The 20869-nt window shown below is 43.1% G+C and overlaps 5 protein-coding genes across 5 annotated transcripts; all 5 read right to left on the minus strand.

Moving 5' to 3' along the window:
* Nucleotides 1-8: 8 nt before the first annotated feature.
* LOC116354998 (protocadherin alpha-C2-like) lies at nucleotides 9-2704 on the minus strand. Its single transcript, XM_031797607.1, has one exon. It carries the CDS (start codon nucleotides 2517-2519, stop codon nucleotides 90-92), a length of 2430 nt encoding a protein of 809 aa, XP_031653467.1. The 5' UTR covers nucleotides 2520-2704; the 3' UTR covers nucleotides 9-89.
* A 286-nt stretch (nucleotides 2705-2990) lies between these two features.
* Nucleotides 2991-5643, minus strand: LOC116354971 (protocadherin alpha-C2-like). The gene has a single exon (XM_031797237.1). It carries the CDS (start codon nucleotides 5436-5438, stop codon nucleotides 2991-2993), a length of 2448 nt encoding a protein of 815 aa, XP_031653097.1. The 5' UTR covers nucleotides 5439-5643.
* A 3515-nt stretch (nucleotides 5644-9158) lies between these two features.
* On the minus strand, nucleotides 9159-11756 carry LOC116354972 (protocadherin alpha-C2-like). The gene has a single exon (XM_031797238.1). The coding sequence runs from the start codon at nucleotides 11580-11582 to the stop codon at nucleotides 9159-9161; it is 2424 nt and encodes an 807-aa protein (XP_031653098.1). The 5' UTR covers nucleotides 11583-11756.
* A 419-nt stretch (nucleotides 11757-12175) lies between these two features.
* Nucleotides 12176-14771, minus strand: LOC116354973 (protocadherin alpha-C2). The gene has a single exon (XM_031797239.1). The coding sequence runs from the start codon at nucleotides 14597-14599 to the stop codon at nucleotides 12176-12178; it is 2424 nt and encodes an 807-aa protein (XP_031653099.1). The 5' UTR covers nucleotides 14600-14771.
* Nucleotides 14772-15185: 414 nt separating this feature from the next.
* Nucleotides 15186-17756, minus strand: LOC116352739 (protocadherin alpha-C2-like). Its single transcript, XM_031797240.1, has one exon. The coding sequence runs from the start codon at nucleotides 17625-17627 to the stop codon at nucleotides 15186-15188; it is 2442 nt and encodes an 813-aa protein (XP_031653100.1). The 5' UTR covers nucleotides 17628-17756.
* Between the last annotated feature and the right edge of the window lie 3113 nt (nucleotides 17757-20869).

A 20869-nucleotide genomic window follows, 5' to 3' on the forward strand; every position in this document is an offset into this window, starting at 1 on the left:
AATTATCTGTATATATTTGTGCCCTGGTTTTACGCACGGGACTACAGCAACTGTATATATAGCATAGCATTGAAGTATGTTATAATAAATTAAGAGTATACTCTTACTTGCAAAGTAGAGGCCGCTGAGTCGCTGGTCTCTGTCAGGCCAGTGCTCCTTGGTAGACTGGACACGATGTATCTGGAACCTGCCTTTGGCACAGGCTGTCTGACTACCAGCTTTCCTTTCCTCGTCTCCGCTAGAAACAGACTGTACCAGTAGGCATCGTTGGAGACCAGGGTGGAATCCGCGATGGTTGAGTTCCTGTCACTGATCACGCTGTTCCTACTTGGAGGGGCCGCTTTACTTGGCATTGGTTTCTGACACTTCAGCACACAGGTGACCAATATGGTGATCAATAACAAAAAGGACACTGAGCCCAGGCCAATCACCAAATACAGGTTTAAATCTGAAAATATGTCATATTCTAGAGGCACTTCCGTCATGTCAGAGTAGGCTTTAACGGCAGTCTCCACTGTTGAGAGCTTTATGGTAACTGTAGCAGAGAGAGCAGGATCCCCGTTGTCCTTGGCGATGACAACCAGCCGTTGATGACGCGGATCTCTGTAACTGAACATTCTCATAGTACGTATCTCTCCGTTGTATTGGTCCAGACTGAATAAGGTGGCGTCAGTAACCTGTAGAAACTGGTATGTAATTCGAGAGTTCTGGACCGAGTCCGTGTCTATGGCTATCACCTTGGAGACCAGGGATCCTTTATCGGTGGATCTGGGGATCTTCTCCTCCACCACGGAGCCGTGCGCGCGCCACGGAGACACTATGACCGGGGTGTTGTCGTTCTGGTCCACAATAATGATGTGGACAGTCACGTTACTACTGAGCGGAGGAACACCAGAGTCTCTGGCCTCAATGTGGAAAAGGAACTCCTTCTCTATCTCATAGTCAAACGTCTTTAGTGCGTAAAGATTACCGTTCTCCGGATTGATGGAGAACAGCATGGACATGGAGGTGTTCAATATCTCCTTCTCTATGATGAAATAAACTAGATACTGGTTTTCATGGAGGTCTGGATCAAACGCAGTGAGGGAACTTAGCAAGGCCCCAGGTGCGTTATTCTCCATAACGGGTATAGTGTAGAACGACTGGGGGAACTGTGGAACGTTGTCGTTAACGTCTAGCAGTTCTAAAGTCATAGTTTCATTGTCAGATAGCGGAGGGGAACCCCTGTCTGTTACGGTAAAGGTGATTTCATATTCTGGGACCTTCTCACGATCCAGAGGTTGTGAAACTACCAACTCATAATAGTTATCAGAAGACTCTCTTAGTGCAAATGGCAATTGATCCGCAATGTGAATATCGACTTTTCCATTGTCACCTGAATCTTTATCGCTGACACTGACTACTGCTATCACCGTGTCTACTGCTATGTCCTCCTTGACTGGACTTTGAAAGGATTTGATGGAGATTTCAGGATGATTATCATTCATATCCGTGACTAGAATAGTTAACTTACACTGTCCCGATAAGGAAGTGGTCCCCTTGTCGGTTGCTATGACTTCCATATCATAGATTCTAAAATCTTCATAATTAATCATTTCTTTTACTCTGATTTCTCCGTTAGTTGGGTTCAAACTGAAGGTTCCTTGAGCCTTTTCTGATGTATACAAACTAAATGAATAGACGATGTCCGAATTAGTACCATCATCTATATCAGTTGCGTTCAATTTAACTACAAGACTTCCAAATGGATAGTTCTCCATTATGTTTATATTGTAATTATCCTTTTCAAATTGAGGGGCGTTGTCATTCGTGTCCAGCACGCGAACAATGATGTTGGCTGTTCCGGAGCGCGCGGGGACTCCGCCATCTACAGCGGTGAGTATTAGATTATGAACCGCCTGCTCCTCTCGGTCTAAAGTCTTTTTCAAAATTAGATCAGCAAACTTTGACCCGTCTCTCCCAGTCTGAACTTCAATATTAAAATGCTCACTTTCACTGAGATAGTAGGTTTTAACTGAGTTTGTACCGACATCAGAATCCACTGCATTGTTTAAGGAAAATCTTTCCCCAGTTGGCGTGGATTCAGATATGTCCAGATGTATGGAATCTCGTCGAAAGTTCGGTGCATTGTCATTGATATCCATTATTTCCAATTCGATGTTGAATATTCGTATTGGGTTTTCGATTGTTGCATCCAATTTCAGAAAACAAGTCGTGGCTGTTTTAGAAGCGCAGAGATATTCTCGATCTATCTTCTCAACAATGTACAGTTCGCCCGTTTCTTTGTTCACATCCAAGTATTTCTTATTGGCAATGATGTCTAACCGCATCTTCCGTCTACTCAGTGTTTTCACGTCCAGTCCCAAATCAGCGGCTAGATTAGCAACAACAGAGCCTTCCTCCATTTCTTCGGGAATAGAATAATGGGTAACGGCAGACAACGTGTTCATAGTGGCAGAGAATAAAATAAAAGCCGACACGTACCTTTTCCAGGGCTGAAGGACACAATGTGCCTCCATCGTTTAATTGTTTTGATCCGTGAGTGAAGCACTATAGAAAACGATACCTTTCGATGGTGGTATGAGAAGCCAAACGTGTCGACCGTTGTACCGAGATGTATTTTAGATCATCCTTTTCACAGCGAAGGATTCAGGACCAAGGAGACGTCCACAAATTGCATTGCTTTCTTCACTGTAACGAACTGTCATGGCGACTGTTACATCACAGAAGAGTTCGTTTTACTGGTGAGCAGCGACACTTCGCGCATTTTACCAGCATTCACACCATTGAATTTAAACCGGGGAGGAAAGTTTAATTGATTAAAATAGGTATCATAGAAACAATAGTTCTAAATGTTTTTGTTGTTTTTCGTTGTCATACTTGTTTGTTCACAACCCATAAATGTATGCTTATATGCATGAACGTTTCACCCTACATTGACTACTTTTACGCACAGACATCCAGCACTAGTTTATCAAAGGGATTAAGGGTCATTTGGTTAAATCAGATGGTGAGTTTTGTCTTACCTGCAGAGTAGAGGCCGCTGAGTCGCTGGTCTCTGTCAGGCCAGTGCTCCTTGGTAGACTGGACACGATGTATCTGGAGCCCGCCTTTGGCACAGGCTGTCTGACTACCAGCTTTCCTTTCCTCGTCTCCGCTAGAAACAGACTGTACCAGTAGGCATCGTTGGAGACCAGCGTGGAATCTGCGATGGTCGAATTCCTCTCGCTGATCACGCTGTTCCTACTTGGAGGGGCCGCTTTGCTGAGCTTTGGTTTCTGACACTTCAGCACACAGGTGACCAATATGGTGATCAATAACAAAAAGGACACTGAGCCCAGGCCGATCACCAAATATACGTTTAAGTCTGAAAATATGTCATATTCTAGAGGCACTTCCGTCATGTCAGAGTAGGCTTTAACTGCAGTCTCCACTGTTGAGAGCTTTATGGTAACTGTAGCAGAGAGAGCAGGGTCCCCGTTGTCCTTGGCGATGACAACCAGCCGTTGATGACGCGGATCTCTGTAACTGAACATTCTCATAGTACGTATCTCTCCGTTGTATTGGTCCAGACTGAATAAGGTGGCGTCAGTAACCTGTAGAAACTGGTATGTAATCCGAGAGTTCTGGACCGAGTCCGTGTCTATGGCAATCACCTTGGAGACCAGGGATCCTTTATCGGTGGATCTGGGGATCTTCTCCTCCACCACGGAGCCGTGCGCGCGCCACGGAGACACTATGACCGGGGTGTTGTCGTTCTGGTCCACAATAATGATGTGGACAGTCACGTTACTGCTGAGCGGAGGAACACCAGAGTCTCTGGCCTCAATGTGGAAAAGGAACTCCTTCTCTATCTCATAGTCAAACGTCTTTAGTGCGTAAAGATTACCGTTCTCCGGATTGATGGAGAACAGCATGGACATGGACGTGTTCACTATCTCCTTCTCTATGATGAAATAAACTAGATACTGGTTTTCATGGAGGTCTGGATCAAACGCAGTGAGGGAACTTAGCAAGGCCCCAGGTGCGTTATTCTCCATAACGGGAATAGTGTAGAACGACTGTGGGAACTGTGGAACGTTGTCGTTTACGTCTAGTAGTTCTAAAGTCATAGTTTCGTTGTCAGATAGCGGAGGGGATCCCCTGTCTGTTACCGTAAAAGTGATTTCATATTCAGGGACCTTCTCACGATCCAGAGGTTGTGAAACTACTAATTCGTAATAGTTATTAGAAGACTCTCTCAGCGCAAAAGGTAATTTATCAGCTATACGAATATCAACTATCCCATTGTCACCTGAATCTTTATCGCTGACACTAACCACTGCTATCACCGTGTCTACTGCTATAACCTCCTTGACTGGACTTTGAAAGGATTTGATGGATATTTCAGGATGATTATCATTCATATCTGTGACTAAAATGGTTAATTTACACTGACCTGTTAAGGAATTGGGTCCTTTATCTGTTGCTATGACTTCCATGTCGTAGATCCTGAAATCTTCGTAATTGATCAATTCCTTTACCGTGATCTCACCGTTATTAGGGTTTAAATCGAACGTTAGTTGTGTTTTCTCTGATGTATACAGGCTATAAGAATATAATATTTCCGAATTGGTGCCCTCATCTAAGTCTGTTGCATTCAATTTAACAACAAGACTTCCAATTGGAGAGTTTTCCATTATATCGATTTTGTAGTTGTCTTTGTCAAACTTAGGGGCGTTATCGTTCGTATCAAGCACACGAACAGTAATGCTGGCTGTCCCGGAACGCGTGGGTACCCCGCCATCTACAGCGGTGAGTATTAGATTATGAACCGCCTGCTGCTCTCGATCTAAAGCCTTTTTCAGGATCAAATCAGCAAACTTTGACCCATCTCTTCCGGTCTGAATTTCTATATTGAAATGGTCACTGTCACTTAGATGGTAGGTTTTCACTGAATTAGCCCCAACATCAAGGTCAACTGCATTATTGACAGAGAACCTTTCACCGGCCTGCGTTGCTTCAGAAATATCTAAGTTTATGGTGTCCCTTCGAAAATTTGGTGCATTATCATTGATGTCCATTATCTCTAATTCGATATAAAATATCCGCTGTGGGTTTTCGACAATAGCCTCCATTTTTAGAAAACAAGATGTAGATGTCTTAGCAGTGCAAATTAATTCTCTGTCAATCCTCTCAGCGATATACAGCTGCCCCGTTTCTTTGTTCACATCCAGATATTTCTTATTCGCAATGACATCTAATCGAATCCTCCTTTTACTCAGCGTTTTTACATCCAGACCCAAATCAGCAGCTAAATTAGCAACATCGGAACCTTCTTCCATTTCCTCGGGAATAGAATAGTGAGTGACGGCAGACGCAGTGTTCAGGACGGCACTAAAAAGAAGAAAGACCGAGCCGTACCTTCCCCAGTGTTGTGCGCTGATATGCGCCTCCATTGTTATATTTGTAGACTCTGGTTACTACGCAGTCAGGTGAAATAAAACAACGTGAGCCAGCCGAAGACAATATGTAAAAATAATACTTCAGAACTCCGTTGGCGTTTTAGAATGAGCAGGGAATAAAAATGTCCTTTCTGAAGGTATTTTGCACCGGGAGCTGTCCACTGCGTTTTGTAGGCTACACCGCCTTCATTATGACGTACTGTTACGGCGACCATTGCATCACAAGCGAGTCTGTTTTTGCTAGCTGGTCAACAGCGACGCTTTGTGCATGTAACAAGCTTGGAGACATTTCTCTTTGCATTTAGGCGGACTATACTTGAAAAATATAACTAAAACCAGACACAAGCATCCAAACGGTTGTAGCACCATTAGCTGCAAGGTTTTAATCGACGTAGATAATGAAAACGTATAGGGTAGCCCATGTGTTATTTACCCAGCTCTAACCAGCTCTAGTAGATTACGCGCTGTCCTGTCATTATTAGAACGGTGAAGTGGTTTCGCCCAATATATTTATATGTTAAAAGTTGTTGTAGACCTTATCTGTTGTTGATTGAGTGTCATGTTTTGACATTGAGTGTCTTCCATCGCATATTAAAGTACGCACTGATAGATGAACATTTACGCGCGAGGCGAACGCATAAAGACTCAAACACGGTCAGTAGGCTACAGTTAAAACAACATTTTGCAGATTTGAAATTAAGAGTGTTATTCTTACCTGCAGTGTAGAGGCTGCTGAGTCACTGGTCTCTGTCAGGCCAGTGCTCCTTGGTAGACTGGACACGATGTATCTGGAGGCCGCCTTTGGCACAGGCTGTCTGACTACCAGCTTTCCTTTCCTCGTCTCCGCTAGAAACAGACTGTACCAGTAGGCATCGTTGGAGACCAGGGTGGAATCCGCGATAGTCGAATTCCTCTCGCTGATCACGCTGTTCCTACTGGGAGGGGCCGCTTTACTTGGCATTGGTTTCTGACACTTCAGCACACAGGTGACCAATATGGTGATCAATAACAAAAAGGACACTGAGCCCAGGCCGATCACCAAATACAGGTTTAAGTCTGAAAATATGTCATATTCTAGAGGCACCTCCGTCATGTCAGAGTAGGCTTTAACGGCAGTCTCCACTGTTGAGAGCTTTATGGTAACTGTAGCAGAGAGAGCAGGGTCCCCGTTGTCCTTGGCGATGACAACCAGCCGTTGATGACGCGGATCTCTGTAACTGAACATTCTCATAGTACGTATCTCTCCGTTGTATTGGTCCAGACTGAATAAGGTGGCGTCAGTAACCTGTAGAAACTGGTATGTAATCCGAGAGTTCTGGACCGAGTCCGTGTCTATGGCAATCACCTTGGAGACCAGGGATCCTTTATCGGTGGATCTGGGGATCTTCTCCTCCACCACGGAGCCGTGCGCGCGCCACGGAGATACTATGACCGGGGGATTGTCGTTCTGGTCCACAATAATGATGTGGACAGTCACGTTACTGTTGAGCGGAGGAACACCAGAGTCTCTGGCCTCGATGTGGAAAAGGAACTCCTTCTCTATCTCATAGTCAAACGTCTTTAGTGCGTAAAGATTACCGTTCTCCGGATTGATGGAGAACAGCATGGACATGGAGGTGTTCACTATCTCCTTCTCTATGATGAAATAAACTAGATACTGGTTTTCATGGAGGTCTGGATCAAACGCAGTGAGGGAACTTAGCAAGGCCCCAGGTGCGTTATTCTCCATAACGGGAATAGTGTAGAACGACTGGGGGAACTGTGGAACGTTGTCGTTAACGTCTAGTAGTTCTAAAGTCATAGTTTCATTGTCAGATAGCGGAGGGGATCCCCTGTCTGTTACCGTAAAAGTGATTTCATATTCTGGGACCTTCTCACGATCCAGAGGCTGTGAAACTACCAACTCATAATAGTTATCAGAAGACTCTCTTAGTGCAAATGGCAATTGATCAGCAATGTGAATATCGACTTTTCCATTTTCTCCTGAATCTTTATCGCTGACACTAACCACTGCTATCACCGTGTCTACTGCTATAACCTCCTTGACTGGACTTTGAAAGGATTTGATCGATAATTCGGGATGATTATCATTCATATCTGTCACTAAGATAGTCAGTTTGCAATGTCCAGATAAAAAATGTGTTCCTTTGTCCGTTGCTATAACTTCCATATCATATATCCTAAAATCTTCATAATTTATCATGTCCTTTACTGTTATTTCACCAGTGTTAGGGTTTAAACTGAACGTTTCTTGCGTTTTCTCTGATGTATAAAGACTATATGAATATACAATTTCCGCATTTGAGCCCTCGTCCAAATCAGTTGCATTGAGTTTCACTACTAAACGTCCAATTGGAGAATTCTCCATTATATCTATGTTGTAGCTGTCCTTATCAAATTTAGGGGCGTTGTCATTGGCATCCAGGACACGGACAATGATATTCGCTGTGCCTGTGCGTGAAGGGACTCCTCCATCTACAGCAGTGAGTATTAGATTATGAACCGACTCCTCCTCTCTGTCTAAAGCCTTTTTCAGAATCAAATCAGTAAATTTAGACCCGTCTCTTCCGGTCTGTATTTCTATATTGAAGTGCTCACTTTCACTCAGATAGTATGTTTTAATTGAATTCATACCAATATCTGGGTCCACTGCATTGTTCAATGAGAACCTTTCGCCCGCAGGAGTAGACTCCGCTATATCCAAGTGCATTGTGTCTCTTCGAAAATGAGGCGCATTGTCGTTAATGTCCAGTATTTCCAATTCAATGTTGAACATTCTTACTGGATTTTCAATAGTTGCATCCAATTTGAGAAAGCATGTTGTTTTTGATATGCAAAGATATTCTCTGTCAATTTTTTCAACAATGTACAGCTCTCCTGTTTCTTTGTTCACATCCAAGTATTTCTTATTGGCAATGACGTCTAACCGCATTTTTCGTCTACTTAGTTCCATCACGTCTAGTCCCAGATCAGCAGCTAAATTGGCGACAACAGAGCCTTCCTTTAATTCCTCCGGAATAGAATAGTGAGTAACCGCATACACCGTGTTCAGGGCGGAAGAGAAAAGAAGAAAGACCGAGACGTACCTTCCCCAGTGCTCTGCGCTTCTGTGCGCCTCCATTGTTATATTGTGGTGTCCTGGTTAGTGAACAGTCAGGTCAAACACAACAAGAACAAGGATAATAAAAATATTTACAAGAGAATAGCTCCTTTGGCGTTTATGTCGAGCCGAGCAGAAAAATGTCCTTTTTTTGATGGTTTCAGCACCGGGAGCTGTCCATTGCGTTGGTACACTGCCTTAATAACTATGACGAATTGTCATGGCGATTATTGCATCACAAGCGAGTGTGTTTAGCTGGTGAACAGCGACGCTTTGTGCATATAACAAGCTTGCACATCTGTTCTCCCTTCTACTTTGTTGGACTATGTCTGGATATTATATATCCAGTAATTCTAGATAGATGTATGCAAATGTGTGAAGCATAATTACCTAAAAGACCAAGGTAGTCGATATGTGATCCCCGTTTTTTGCCAGACATTTCTATTGTAAAACTTGTTATAGACCAACATAATGTTGATTAGTTGTTTTTTCAAGAGCCAACAAGTGTTTTCTCTTAAATATCAACACATGTATAGACATTCACGCACTACGTGATTAGGTGAAGTGTCATACATGGACAACAGACCACAGTAAAATAGTTTTCTGATCAGAAATTAAGAGTTTATTCTTACCTGCAGAGTAGAGGCTGCTGAGTCACTGGTCTCTGTCAGGCCAGTGCTCCTTGGTAGACTGGACACAATGTATCTGGAACCTGCCTTTGGCACAGGCTGTCTGACTACCAGCTTTCCTTTCCTCGTCTCCGCTAGAAACAGACTGTACCAGTAGGCATCGTTGGAGACCAGGGTGGAATCTGCGATGGTCGAATTCCTCTCGCTGATCACGCTGTTCCTACTTGGAGGGGCCGCTTTGCTGGGCATTGGTTTCTGACACTTCAGCACACAGGTGACCAATATGGTGATCAATAACAGAAAGGACACGGAGCCCAGGCCGATCACCAAATACAGGTTTATATCTGAAAATATGTCATATTCTAGAGGCACTTCAGTCATGTCAGAGTAGGCTTTAACGGCAGTCTCCACTGTTGAGAGCTTTATGGTAACTGTAGCAGAGAGAGCAGGTTCCCCATTGTCCTTGGCGATGACAACCAGCCGTTGATGACGCGGATCTCTGTAACTGAACATTCTCATAGTCCGGATTTCTCCGTTGTATTGGTCCAGACTGAATAAGGTGGCGTCAGTAACCTGTAGAAACTGGTATGTAATGCGAGAGTTCTGGACCGAGTCCGTGTCTATGGCTATCACCTTGGAGACCAGGGATCCTTTATCGGTGGATCTGGGGATCTTCTCCTCCACCACGGAGCCGTGCGCGCGCCACGGAGACACTATGATCGGGGTGTTGTCGTTCTGGTCCACAATAATGATGTGGATAGTCACGTTACTGCTGAGCGGAGGAACACCAGAGTCTCTGGCCTCGATGTGGAAAAGGAACTCCTTCTCTATCTCATAGTCAAACGTCTTTAGTGCGTAAAGATTACCGTTCTCCGGATTGATGGAGAACAGCATGGACATGGAGGTGTTCACTATCTCCTTCTCTATGATGAAATAAACTAGATACTGGTTTTCATGGAGGTCTGGATCAAACGCAGTGAGGGAACTTAGCAAGGCCCCAGGTGCGTTATTCTCCATAACGGGAATAGTGTAGAACGACTGGGGGAACTGTGGAACGTTGTCGTTAACGTCTAGTAGTTCTAAAGTCATAGTTTCATTGTCAGATAGCGGAGGGGATCCCCTGTCTGTTACCGTAAAAGTGATTTCATATTCTGGGACCTTCTCACGATCCAGAGGCTGTGAAACTACCAACTCATAATAGTTATCAGAAGACTCTCTTAGTGCAAATGGCAATTGATCAGCAATGTGAATATCGACTTTTCCATTTTCTCCTGAATCTTTATCGCTGACACTAACCACTGCTATCACCGTGTCTACTGCTATAACCTCCTTGACTGGACTTTGAAAGGATTTGATCGATAATTCGGGATGATTATCATTCATATCTGTCACTAAGATAGTCAGTTTGCAATGTCCAGATAAAAAATGTGTTCCTTTGTCCGTTGCTATAACTTCCATATCATATATCCTAAAATCTTCATAATTTATCATGTCCTTTACTGTTATTTCACCAGTGTTAGGGTTTAAACTGAACGTTTCTTGCGTTTTCTCTGATGTATAAAGACTATATGAATATACAATTTCCGCATTTGAGCCCTCGTCCAAATCAGTTGCATTGAGTTTCACTACTAAACGTCCAATTGGAGAATTCTCCATTATATCTATGTTGTAGCTGTCCTTATCAAATTTAGGGGCGTTGTCATTGGCATCCAGGACACGGACAATGATATTCGCTGTGCCTGTGCGTGAAGGGACTCCTCCATCTACAGCAGTGAGTATTAGATTATGAACCGACTCCTCCTCTCTGTCTAAAGCCTTTTTCAGAATCAAATCAGTAAATTTAGACCCGTCTCTTCCGGTCTGTATTTCTATATTGAAGTGCTCACTTTCACTCAGATAGTATGTTTTAATTGAATTCATACCAATATCTGGGTCCACTGCATTGTTCAATGAGAACCTTTCGCCCGCAGGAGTAGACTCCGCTATATCCAAGTGCATTGTGTCTCTTCGAAAATGAGGCGCATTGTCGTTAATGTCCAGTATTTCCAATTCAATGTTGAACATTCTTACTGGATTTTCAATAGTTGCATCCAATTTGAGAAAGCATGTTGTTTTTGATATGCAAAGATATTCTCTGTCAATTTTTTCAACAATGTACAGCTCTCCTGTTTCTTTGTTCACATCCAAGTATTTCTTATTGGCAATGACGTCTAACCGCATTTTTCGTCTACTTAGTTCCATCACGTCTAGTCCCAGATCAGCAGCTAAATTGGCGACAACAGAGCCTTCCTTTAATTCCTCCGGAATAGAATAGTGAGTAACCGCATACACCGTGTTCAGGGCGGAAGAGAAAAGAAGAAAGACCGAGACGTACCTTCCCCAGTGCTCTGCGCTTCTGTGCGCCTCCATTGTTATATTGTGGTGTCCTGGTTAGTGAACAGTCAGGTCAAACACAACAAGAACAAGGATAATAAAAATATTTACAAGAGAATAGCTCCTTTGGCGTTTATGTCGAGCCGAGCAGAAAAATGTCCTTTTTTTGATGGTTTCAGCACCGGGAGCTGTCCATTGCGTTGGTACACTGCCTTAATAACTATGACGAATTGTCATGGCGATTATTGCATCACAAGCGAGTGTGTTTAGCTGGTGAACAGCGACGCTTTGTGCATATAACAAGCTTGCACATCTGTTCTCCCTTCTACTTTGTTGGACTATGTCTGGATATTATATATCCAGTAATTCTAGATAGATGTATGCAAATGTGTGAAGCATAATTACCTAAAAGACCAAGGTAGTCGATATGTGATCCCCGTTTTTTGCCAGACATTTCTATTGTAAAACTTGTTATAGACCAACATAATGTTGATTAGTTGTTTTTTCAAGAGCCAACAAGTGTTTTCTCTTAAATATCAACACATGTATAGACATTCACGCACTACGTGATTAGGTGAAGTGTCATACATGGACAACAGACCACAGTAAAATAGTTTTCTGATCAGAAATTAAGAGTTTATTCTTACCTGCAGAGTAGAGGCTGCTGAGTCACTGGTCTCTGTCAGGCCAGTGCTCCTTGGTAGACTGGACACAATGTATCTGGAACCTGCCTTTGGCACAGGCTGTCTGACTACCAGCTTTCCTTTCCTCGTCTCCGCTAGAAACAGACTGTACCAGTAGGCATCGTTGGAGACCAGGGTGGAATCTGCGATGGTCGAATTCCTCTCGCTGATCACGCTGTTCCTACTTGGAGGGGCCGCTTTGCTGGGCATTGGTTTCTGACACTTCAGCACACAGGTGACCAATATGGTGATCAATAACAGAAAGGACACGGAGCCCAGGCCGATCACCAAATACAGGTTTATATCTGAAAATATGTCATATTCTAGAGGCACTTCAGTCATGTCAGAGTAGGCTTTAACGGCAGTCTCCACTGTTGAGAGCTTTATGGTAACTGTAGCAGAGAGAGCAGGTTCCCCATTGTCCTTGGCGATGACAACCAGCCGTTGATGACGCGGATCTCTGTAACTGAACATTCTCATAGTCCGGATTTCTCCGTTGTATTGGTCCAGACTGAATAAGGTGGCGTCAGTAACCTGTAGAAACTGGTATGTAATGCGAGAGTTCTGGACCGAGTCCGTGTCTATGGCTATCACCTTGGAGACCAGGGATCCTTTATCGGTGGATCTGGGGATCTTCTCCTCCACCACGGAGCCGTGCGCGCGCCACGGAGACACTATGATCGGGGTGTTGTCGTTCTGGTCCACAATAATGATGTGGATAGTCACGTTACTGCTGAGCGGAGGAACACCAGAGTCTCTGGCCTCGATGTGGAAAAGGAACTCCTTCTCTATCTCATAGTCAAACGTCTTTAGTGCGTAAAGATTACCGTTCTCCGGATTGATGGAGAACAGCATGGACATGGAGGTGTTCACTATCTCCTTCTCTATGATGAAATAAACTAGATACTGGTTTTCATGGAGGTCTGGATCAAACGCAGTGAGGGAACTTAGCAAGGCCCCAGGTGCGTTATTCTCCATAACGGGAATAGTGTAGAACGACTGGGGGAACTGTGGAACGTTGTCGTTAACGTCTAGTAGTTCTAAAGTCATAGTTTCGTTGTCAGATAGCGGAGGGGAACCCCTGTCTGTTACCGTAAAAGTGATTTCATATTCAGGGACCTTCTCACGATCCAGAGGCTCTGAAACTACCAACTCGTAATAGTTATCAGAAGACTCTCTCAGCGCAAAAGGTAATTTATCAACTATACGAATATCAACTATCCCATTGTCACCTGAATCTTTATCGCTGACACTGACTACTGCTATCACCGTGTCTACTGCTATGTCCTCCTTGACTGGACTTTGAAATGATTTGATTGATATTTCGGGATGATTATCATTCATATCCGTAACTAAAACGGTTAATTTACACTGACCTGTCAATGAATTGGACCCCTTATCCCTTGCAATTACTTCCATATCATAGATCCTGAAATCCTCATAATTGATAATTTCCTTTACCGTGATCTCACCGTTGTTAGGGTTTAAATGGAACGTTTGTTGTGTTTTCTCTGATGTATACAGGCTATAAGAATATAATATTTCCGAATTGGTGCCCTCATCTAAGTCTGTTGCATTCAATTTAACAACAAGGCTTCCAATTGGAGAGTTTTCCATTATATCGATTTTGTAGTTGTCTTTGTCAAACTTAGGTGCGTTATCGTTCGTATCCAAAACGCGAACAACTATACTGGCTGTACCAGAGCGGGCAGGGACTCCACCGTCTTCAGCGGTGAGTATTAGATTATGAACCGCCTGCTGCTCTCGGTCTAATACCCTTTTCAGTATCAAATCAGCGAATTTTGACCCGTCTCTTCCTGTCTGAATTTCGATGGTAAAGTGCTCATTTTCGCTCAATAGGTATGTTTTCACTGAGTTCGAGCCAACGTCAGGATCCACTGCATTGTTAACAGAAAATCGTTCACCACCCTGTGTTGCTTCTGAAATATCCAAGTTAATGGTGTCCCTTCGGAAATGGGGGGCGTTATCATTGATGTCCATTATCTCTATTTCGATGTAAAAGATCCGTTGTGGATTTTCAATAATAGCTTCCATTTTAAGAAAACAGGATGTCTTAGCAGGGCAAAGATATTCCCTGTCCATCTTCTCTACAATGTACAGCTCCCCCGTTTCTTTGTTCACATCCAGATATTTTTTATTCGAGATAATGTCTAACCGCATCTTACGTCTACTCAATGTTTTCACATCCAAACCTAAATCAGCTGCAAGATTAGCCACAACGGAGCTCTCCTCCATTTCTTCAGGAATAGAATAGTGAGTAACGGCATATGCCGTGTTCAGGGCGGCAGAGAAAATAAGGAAGACCGAGACGTACCTTCTCCAGTGCTGTGCGCTGATACGTGCCTCCATTGTTATCTTTGTGAGCTTTGTTGACAAAGCAGTCAGGTCAAACAAAATGTGATTCAACTGAATAAGATCTTTAAAACAGCATAGCACAATTCCTTTGGTGTTTAAGGGCGATCAGGGCAGAATAATCTCCTTTTTTGACGGATTCAGCACTGGGAGCTGTCCACCACGTTTGTACACTCTCTTCTTTATGACGAAATGTCATGGCGACGATTGCGTCGCAACATAATGTGTTTAGCTGGTAAACAGCGACACTTTGTGCATAAAACAAGGTTGTACATCTGACTAAAACAACATGCAAGGACGCAAAAGTGTGGAGCATTGTTGCCTGAAAGATTGTGATGGACCTTAAGAATAGAGCAAGATCAAGGTAGCCTTTATGAGATTTATTTGATTTTCCCACATGTATTTATCTTTTAGAGGTTTTCGTAGACCTTTGGTATAAAGATTGAGTATTATTTTATAAGCACTGAAGTATCTTCCATTTAATAATAAAATAAATGTATAGACGTTTACGCACGAGGTGAATTTGTAAAGAGACATACACGGACAAAAGACTACATTAAAACAGCTGTTTAAATATCTGAAATTAAGAGTTTAGTATTACCTGCAAAGTAGAGGCCGCTGAGTCGCTGGTCTCTGTCAGGCCAGTGCTCCTTGGTAGACTGGACACGATGTATCTGGAGCCCGCCTTTGGCACAGGCTGTCTGACTACCAGCTTTCCTTTCCTTGTCTCCGCTAGAAACAGACTGTACCAGTAGGCATCGTTGGAGACCAGGGTGGAATCCGCGATAGTCGAATTCCTCTCGCTGATCACGCTGTTCCTACGGGGAGGGGCCGCTTTACTTGGCATTGGTTTCTGACACTTCAGCACACAGGTGACCAATATGGTGATCAATAACAAAAAGGACACTGAGCCCAGGCCGATCACCAAATACAGGTTTAAGTCTGAAAATATGTCATATTCTAGAGGCACTTCCGTCATGTCAGAGTAGGCTTTAACGACAATCTCCACTGTGGAGAGCTTTATGGTAACTGTAGCAGAGAGACCAGGATCCCCGTTGTCCTTGGCGATGACAACCAGCCGTTGATGACGCGGATCTCTGTAACTGAACATTCTCATAGTACGTATCTCTCCGTTGTATTGGTCCAGACTGAATAAGGTGGCGTCAGTAACCTGTAGAAACTGGTATGTAATCCGAGAGTTCTGGACCGAGTCCGTGTCTATGGCTATCACCTTGGAGACCAGGGATCCTTTATCGGTGGATCTGGGGATCTTCTCCTCCACCACGGAGCCGTGCGCGCGCCACGGCGACACTATGACCGGGGTGTTGTCGTTCTGGTCCACAATAATGATGTGGACAGTCACGTTACTGCTGAGCGGAGGAACACCAGAGTCTCTGGCCTCAATGTGGAAAAGGAACTCCTTCTCTATCTCATAGTCAAACGTCTTTAGTGCGTAAAGATTACCGTTCTCCGGATTGATGGAGAACAGCATGGACATGGAGGTGTTCACTATCTCCTTCTCTATGATGAAATAAACTAGATACTGGTTTTCATGGAGGTCTGGATCAAACGCAGTGAGGGAACTTAGCAAGGCCCCGGGTGCATTATTCTCTATAACGGGTATAGTGTAGAACGACTGAGGGAAGAGTGGCCCGTTATCATTGACATCCAATAGATGTAAAGTTATCGTTTCATTATCAGACAAGGGGGGCGTTCCTCCATCGGTCACAACGAGTGTGATGTCATATTCTGGCACTTGCTCACGGTCTAATGGCTCTGAGACTTTGAGCTCATAAAGGACGTCAGAGGACTTGTTCAAAACAAATGGCAGGTTTTGGTTTATAGATAGGCTGACTTTGCCATTGTCACCTGTGTCCCTATCGCTTATCCCTACGATAGCTATGACTGTCCCCACGGGAATATTCTCATTAACTGTGCTCTTATAGGATTTAACGGTGATATCGGGATAGTTGTCGTTCATATCTGTAACGCGCACTACAACTTTACACTGCCCCAATAGGGGATGCTGTCCTTTGTCCTTTGCCTCAACATGCATCTCGTAAAACTTCATGTCTTCATAATCAATGGTGCCCTTCACTGTTATCTCTCCTGTGTTTGGATTTAGTGCAAAGACGTCTTGTGTTTTCTCTGATGTGTAAAGTGTGAATGAATACTTGATTTCTGCATTTGGGCCCTCATCTAAATCTGTGGCGTTAAGCTTCATTACTAGCGTTCCAATCGGGGAGTTCTCTGTCATATTAACGGAATAAACCGGGTGGTCGAATCGAGGGGCGTTGTCGTTGGTATCTAGCACCCTAACAATGATATTAGCTGTACCAGAGCGCGCAGGGACCCCGCCATCTACAGCGGTCAATATTAGATGATGAACGGCGTGCTCCTCTCGATCTAAAGCCTTTGTCAAAACCATGTCAACGTATTTAGTACCATCACTCCCAGTCTGAATTTCGATTGTGAAATGTTCGCTTTCACTGAGTTTGTACATTTTTACAGTGTTTATACCACCATCAGGGTCAACGGCATTTGGCAAGGAGAATCTCTCACCCGGGGTAGCCGATTCTGAAACATCAAGCTCTACCCTGTCTCTACGAAAATGAGGAGCATTATCATTGATATCTTTGATTTCTAACTCGATATTGAAAATGCGCAAGGGACTTTCAATGATAACGTCTAGTTTAACAAAACATGTTGTTGCGGTTTTCGATGGGCAGAGGTATTCTCTGTCCATCTTTTCAACAATGTAGAGCTCCCCTGTCTTTTTGTTGACATCCAGATATTTATTGCTTTCTTGGAACATTTCAAGTTTTACCTCGCGATGAGCCAGAACTCCAACCTCCAGACCCAAATCTGCGGCTAAATTGGCCACGACGGACCCCCTCTCCATCTCCTCGGGTATGGAGTACCGAGTCACGGACAAAGTGCTGCTCCATAACGTACAAAAAACAAAGACAGCCGAGAAACACCTTTTTTCCCGATGCATTCTGAACGTTGAATTCCAGCTAGACATAGACTCCTTATACACTCGGATGCTATTAATGAGTGTACAAAAATCCTGTGTAGCAGCCAGTTGTTCATAGAATTATCGTTGATAGAAAATAAAGAGGCATGTTTGTTGAAGCTGAAACAGGTCTGTTCTGCAGCAGGGCTGGACGAGAGTGTCCTGGCTCCCTCTGAACAGAGCTGAGACATTTACTGGTGAACAGTGACACCGCGTGGTTAACGCAGGAGGAGAGTCAGGCTGGGAGAGAGACCACACTGGTTGATGTGTTTCTGCTAAGTATGCTGTTGATATTCACATTACTAAGTATGAAGGGCATGTACACACATGGGCTAGCAGTGAATCAAATGTGGCGCCAAGTCCACCTATTAGAATTCTCTGACCTCTACTCAATGATTATGACATCACCCGCGAAAAATATGAATAAAATACAGTTTTGCTGTCTTGTAACCTAACTTGACACAACAATAGACCGTTGACAGTGATTTCAGCACCTCGCCAGTGGCCAGCGCCTGAATATCACTCTAACCAAGCGTGTTTATTAATTTCAATCTAAACGTTTAGAAGGCCAAATATAGCAGGCCTGAATGGTTGAAAAACAGTAATATTACTAACAGTTGATTTTAACATACAATTAATGAATAGTCTTGACTGTAATGTTGTGTATGCAGCTGTCTCTTACATTCCTAACTGCCTTTGTATACCCAATGAAAGTCCCGCCTAATTCCTGGTGTAAATCCCATACTGTTTTTGAATAGGTTTCTAGTTTACATAATCAAATTCATGAAGACGTGTTCATCTAAGATATTTGTCAAATTAAATTAGTATTCGTGGATTAATTGACTTCTACCCGATGCCTTTGATGGTTTTCGATTGCAAAAAAATGTCGTAATAGAAAACCTTCATAAAAAGGCATAGGGTAAAGGTACATTAATCCGCGAGGTTGTCATTACTTGTCATTACTTGTTCAGTAATTAAAGTTGGAAATTCAAACATTTCAGATTGTACGCGCTCTCTCCCAGCTTGGAAACAAAGTTGTTGTGCGTAAAACCAGACTATTAAGGACAAATAACACAGTCAGTCCACCCTCCAAACACTAATTTAGTAGGTTTTTTTCATTATGCAATGTACTATTTATATATATATTATTTAACCGTATTTAGTTGCTATTTAGTTGCTATTTATAAACTAGTAATTAACATTACTTAAAAAACAGCTTAACAATGAGGAAAAAAGTACTCGACTTGAGACTAAATTCAGAGTACTCAGAGGGTCTAGCTAATAGCCTTCACAAATGAGATGCAATATTCAAGGGACATTTCATTAAATCAAATGAAATCAAATACAGACATTTTCCCGTGACGCAAAAGGCACCATATGGGGAGGATTTCTGTATGTTCAAAGTTACATATATTGAAAACGTGATCGCTGACAAGCAAAACATTTTTAGGGATTACGTCAACAATTGACCAATGAGAACAAATACAAACGGATCGTTTTGGGGTGGAGTTTTGCATTAAGGAGAATGAGAGGCTCAATTTAAGATGTTGAAAAACTGCTGTATTTCATTCACCGTTCCGTTCTGCCCCGTTTCCCTGATGTTGTTATGATATTCAAGCTGTTTTTACCATCCCTGTAACTGTCACTTCTGCGGGGAAATCGTTTTCTAAAACTAAAACTCATAAATAACTACCTAAGGAAGCATTAGGCTCTTGGTCAGAAGTGCGCTTTTGAACACCTGAGTAAGCTCGACTCATTGCACTGGATCCGTCTCTCGACTTGACCACGGCATATGTTCACCCATATCCCCTTATACTTTTATTTTACATTTTTATGTAAAGTAGGCGGGACTTTGGTGTATTCTGTGTTCTTTTTTTCATCACAGGTCACATGCTGAGGATCCAGAGCCCACGCACGACCTCTACAGATGACCAGGAAGCCACTGATGAACCAGAGCCAACGTATGATCTCTACAGATGACCAGGAAGCCACTGATGAACCAGAGCCAACGTATGACCTCTACAGATGACCAGGAAGCTACTTAATCCCCAAACTGATATCTCTTCTCTCAAACCAATACCAACACGATTGTGCTAATATCAACTAAACTAGCGGTCATTTCTAAAACACAACTAAGCCTTATGTGCTTTCTTTGTCTGCTTCTTCCATGCATGCTTTCTGAGTGTTAGTGCCCTTTTTTAATGTGATCTATTCCATCATGTTGAACGTGTAGCACTGTGAAATAGTTTTACTTGATTAGATATTTGTTTTGAAATGCAAAGAAGCTTTTCCACCGCTCTCCCTCTGTTTGTGACTTAATGGTGCCCCCTGGTGGAGATCCAGCAGGCAGACTACATGTACTACAGATCTACAGTCTTTACAGATAGTAACCTTGGTAAGTAGATCTATACTAGGCCATGCCTGGTCACATCGGTCATGCACTGTGATAGGGCTGGTGTTTCATTCAGTTCTCTAAGGGTCTCCATTATCTCTGTACCATCTCATTATTATACATATCTAGGCCATGGTGTTCTGGCCAAGCTTTTTAAGAGTGTTTATTAATTTACACTGACTTTCTATAAGTCTTTTGCTTACCTAACTAATGTGTCCCTCCCTGTGTTTCATTGATCTAGCGAAAGGGAGAAGCCGACTTGGAGGAAAATGTATGGGATTAGAGAGGGAGGTAAGAGATGAGTAAAGGGATAAGCCTGCAGAATAAGCCCCATGGGTCACAGAGCTGCATGGGGTACACACATGGTCATCCCGTTCTCTAGTGATGAAACACGGAGGCTCCCTCTGAGGTTAGGATATAGAGCCTTTACTAGGCTTCAATAAGGTCAAAGGTCGGAGGCAGTGGGAGAAGGTTTATATGGGAGCACTGGCGTCTATACTGGATACTGAAGGGAAAGGGCATAACAGCCTCTATAGCAGGCATCAACTAGATTCAGCTGAAGACCGAACATAATGACAAATCATCCGATGGCAAATTGACCGCAAGAATCCCAAACAGATATAGTATTCGACTAACACATACTCATTTCAAACCTTGCTTTCATTTGTATACGATCACGTGTCTCTATATCACTTGGAGCTGATCTCCTGTTTTAAAAAAATGTTTTACAGTCTTTTATGTCCAATAATAACAAATAAAAATAAGAAATACATAAATATTTTTTTTGCTCAGAAAACTTGGAGGTGCAATTAAAACCACCAATTAGGGAACCCTGCACTATAGTAATTATGGTGATGAT

This window comes from Oncorhynchus kisutch, linkage group LG19 (genome assembly GCF_002021735.2).
Source record: "Oncorhynchus kisutch isolate 150728-3 linkage group LG19, Okis_V2, whole genome shotgun sequence".
Lineage (NCBI taxonomy): Eukaryota > Metazoa > Chordata > Actinopteri > Salmoniformes > Salmonidae > Oncorhynchus > Oncorhynchus kisutch.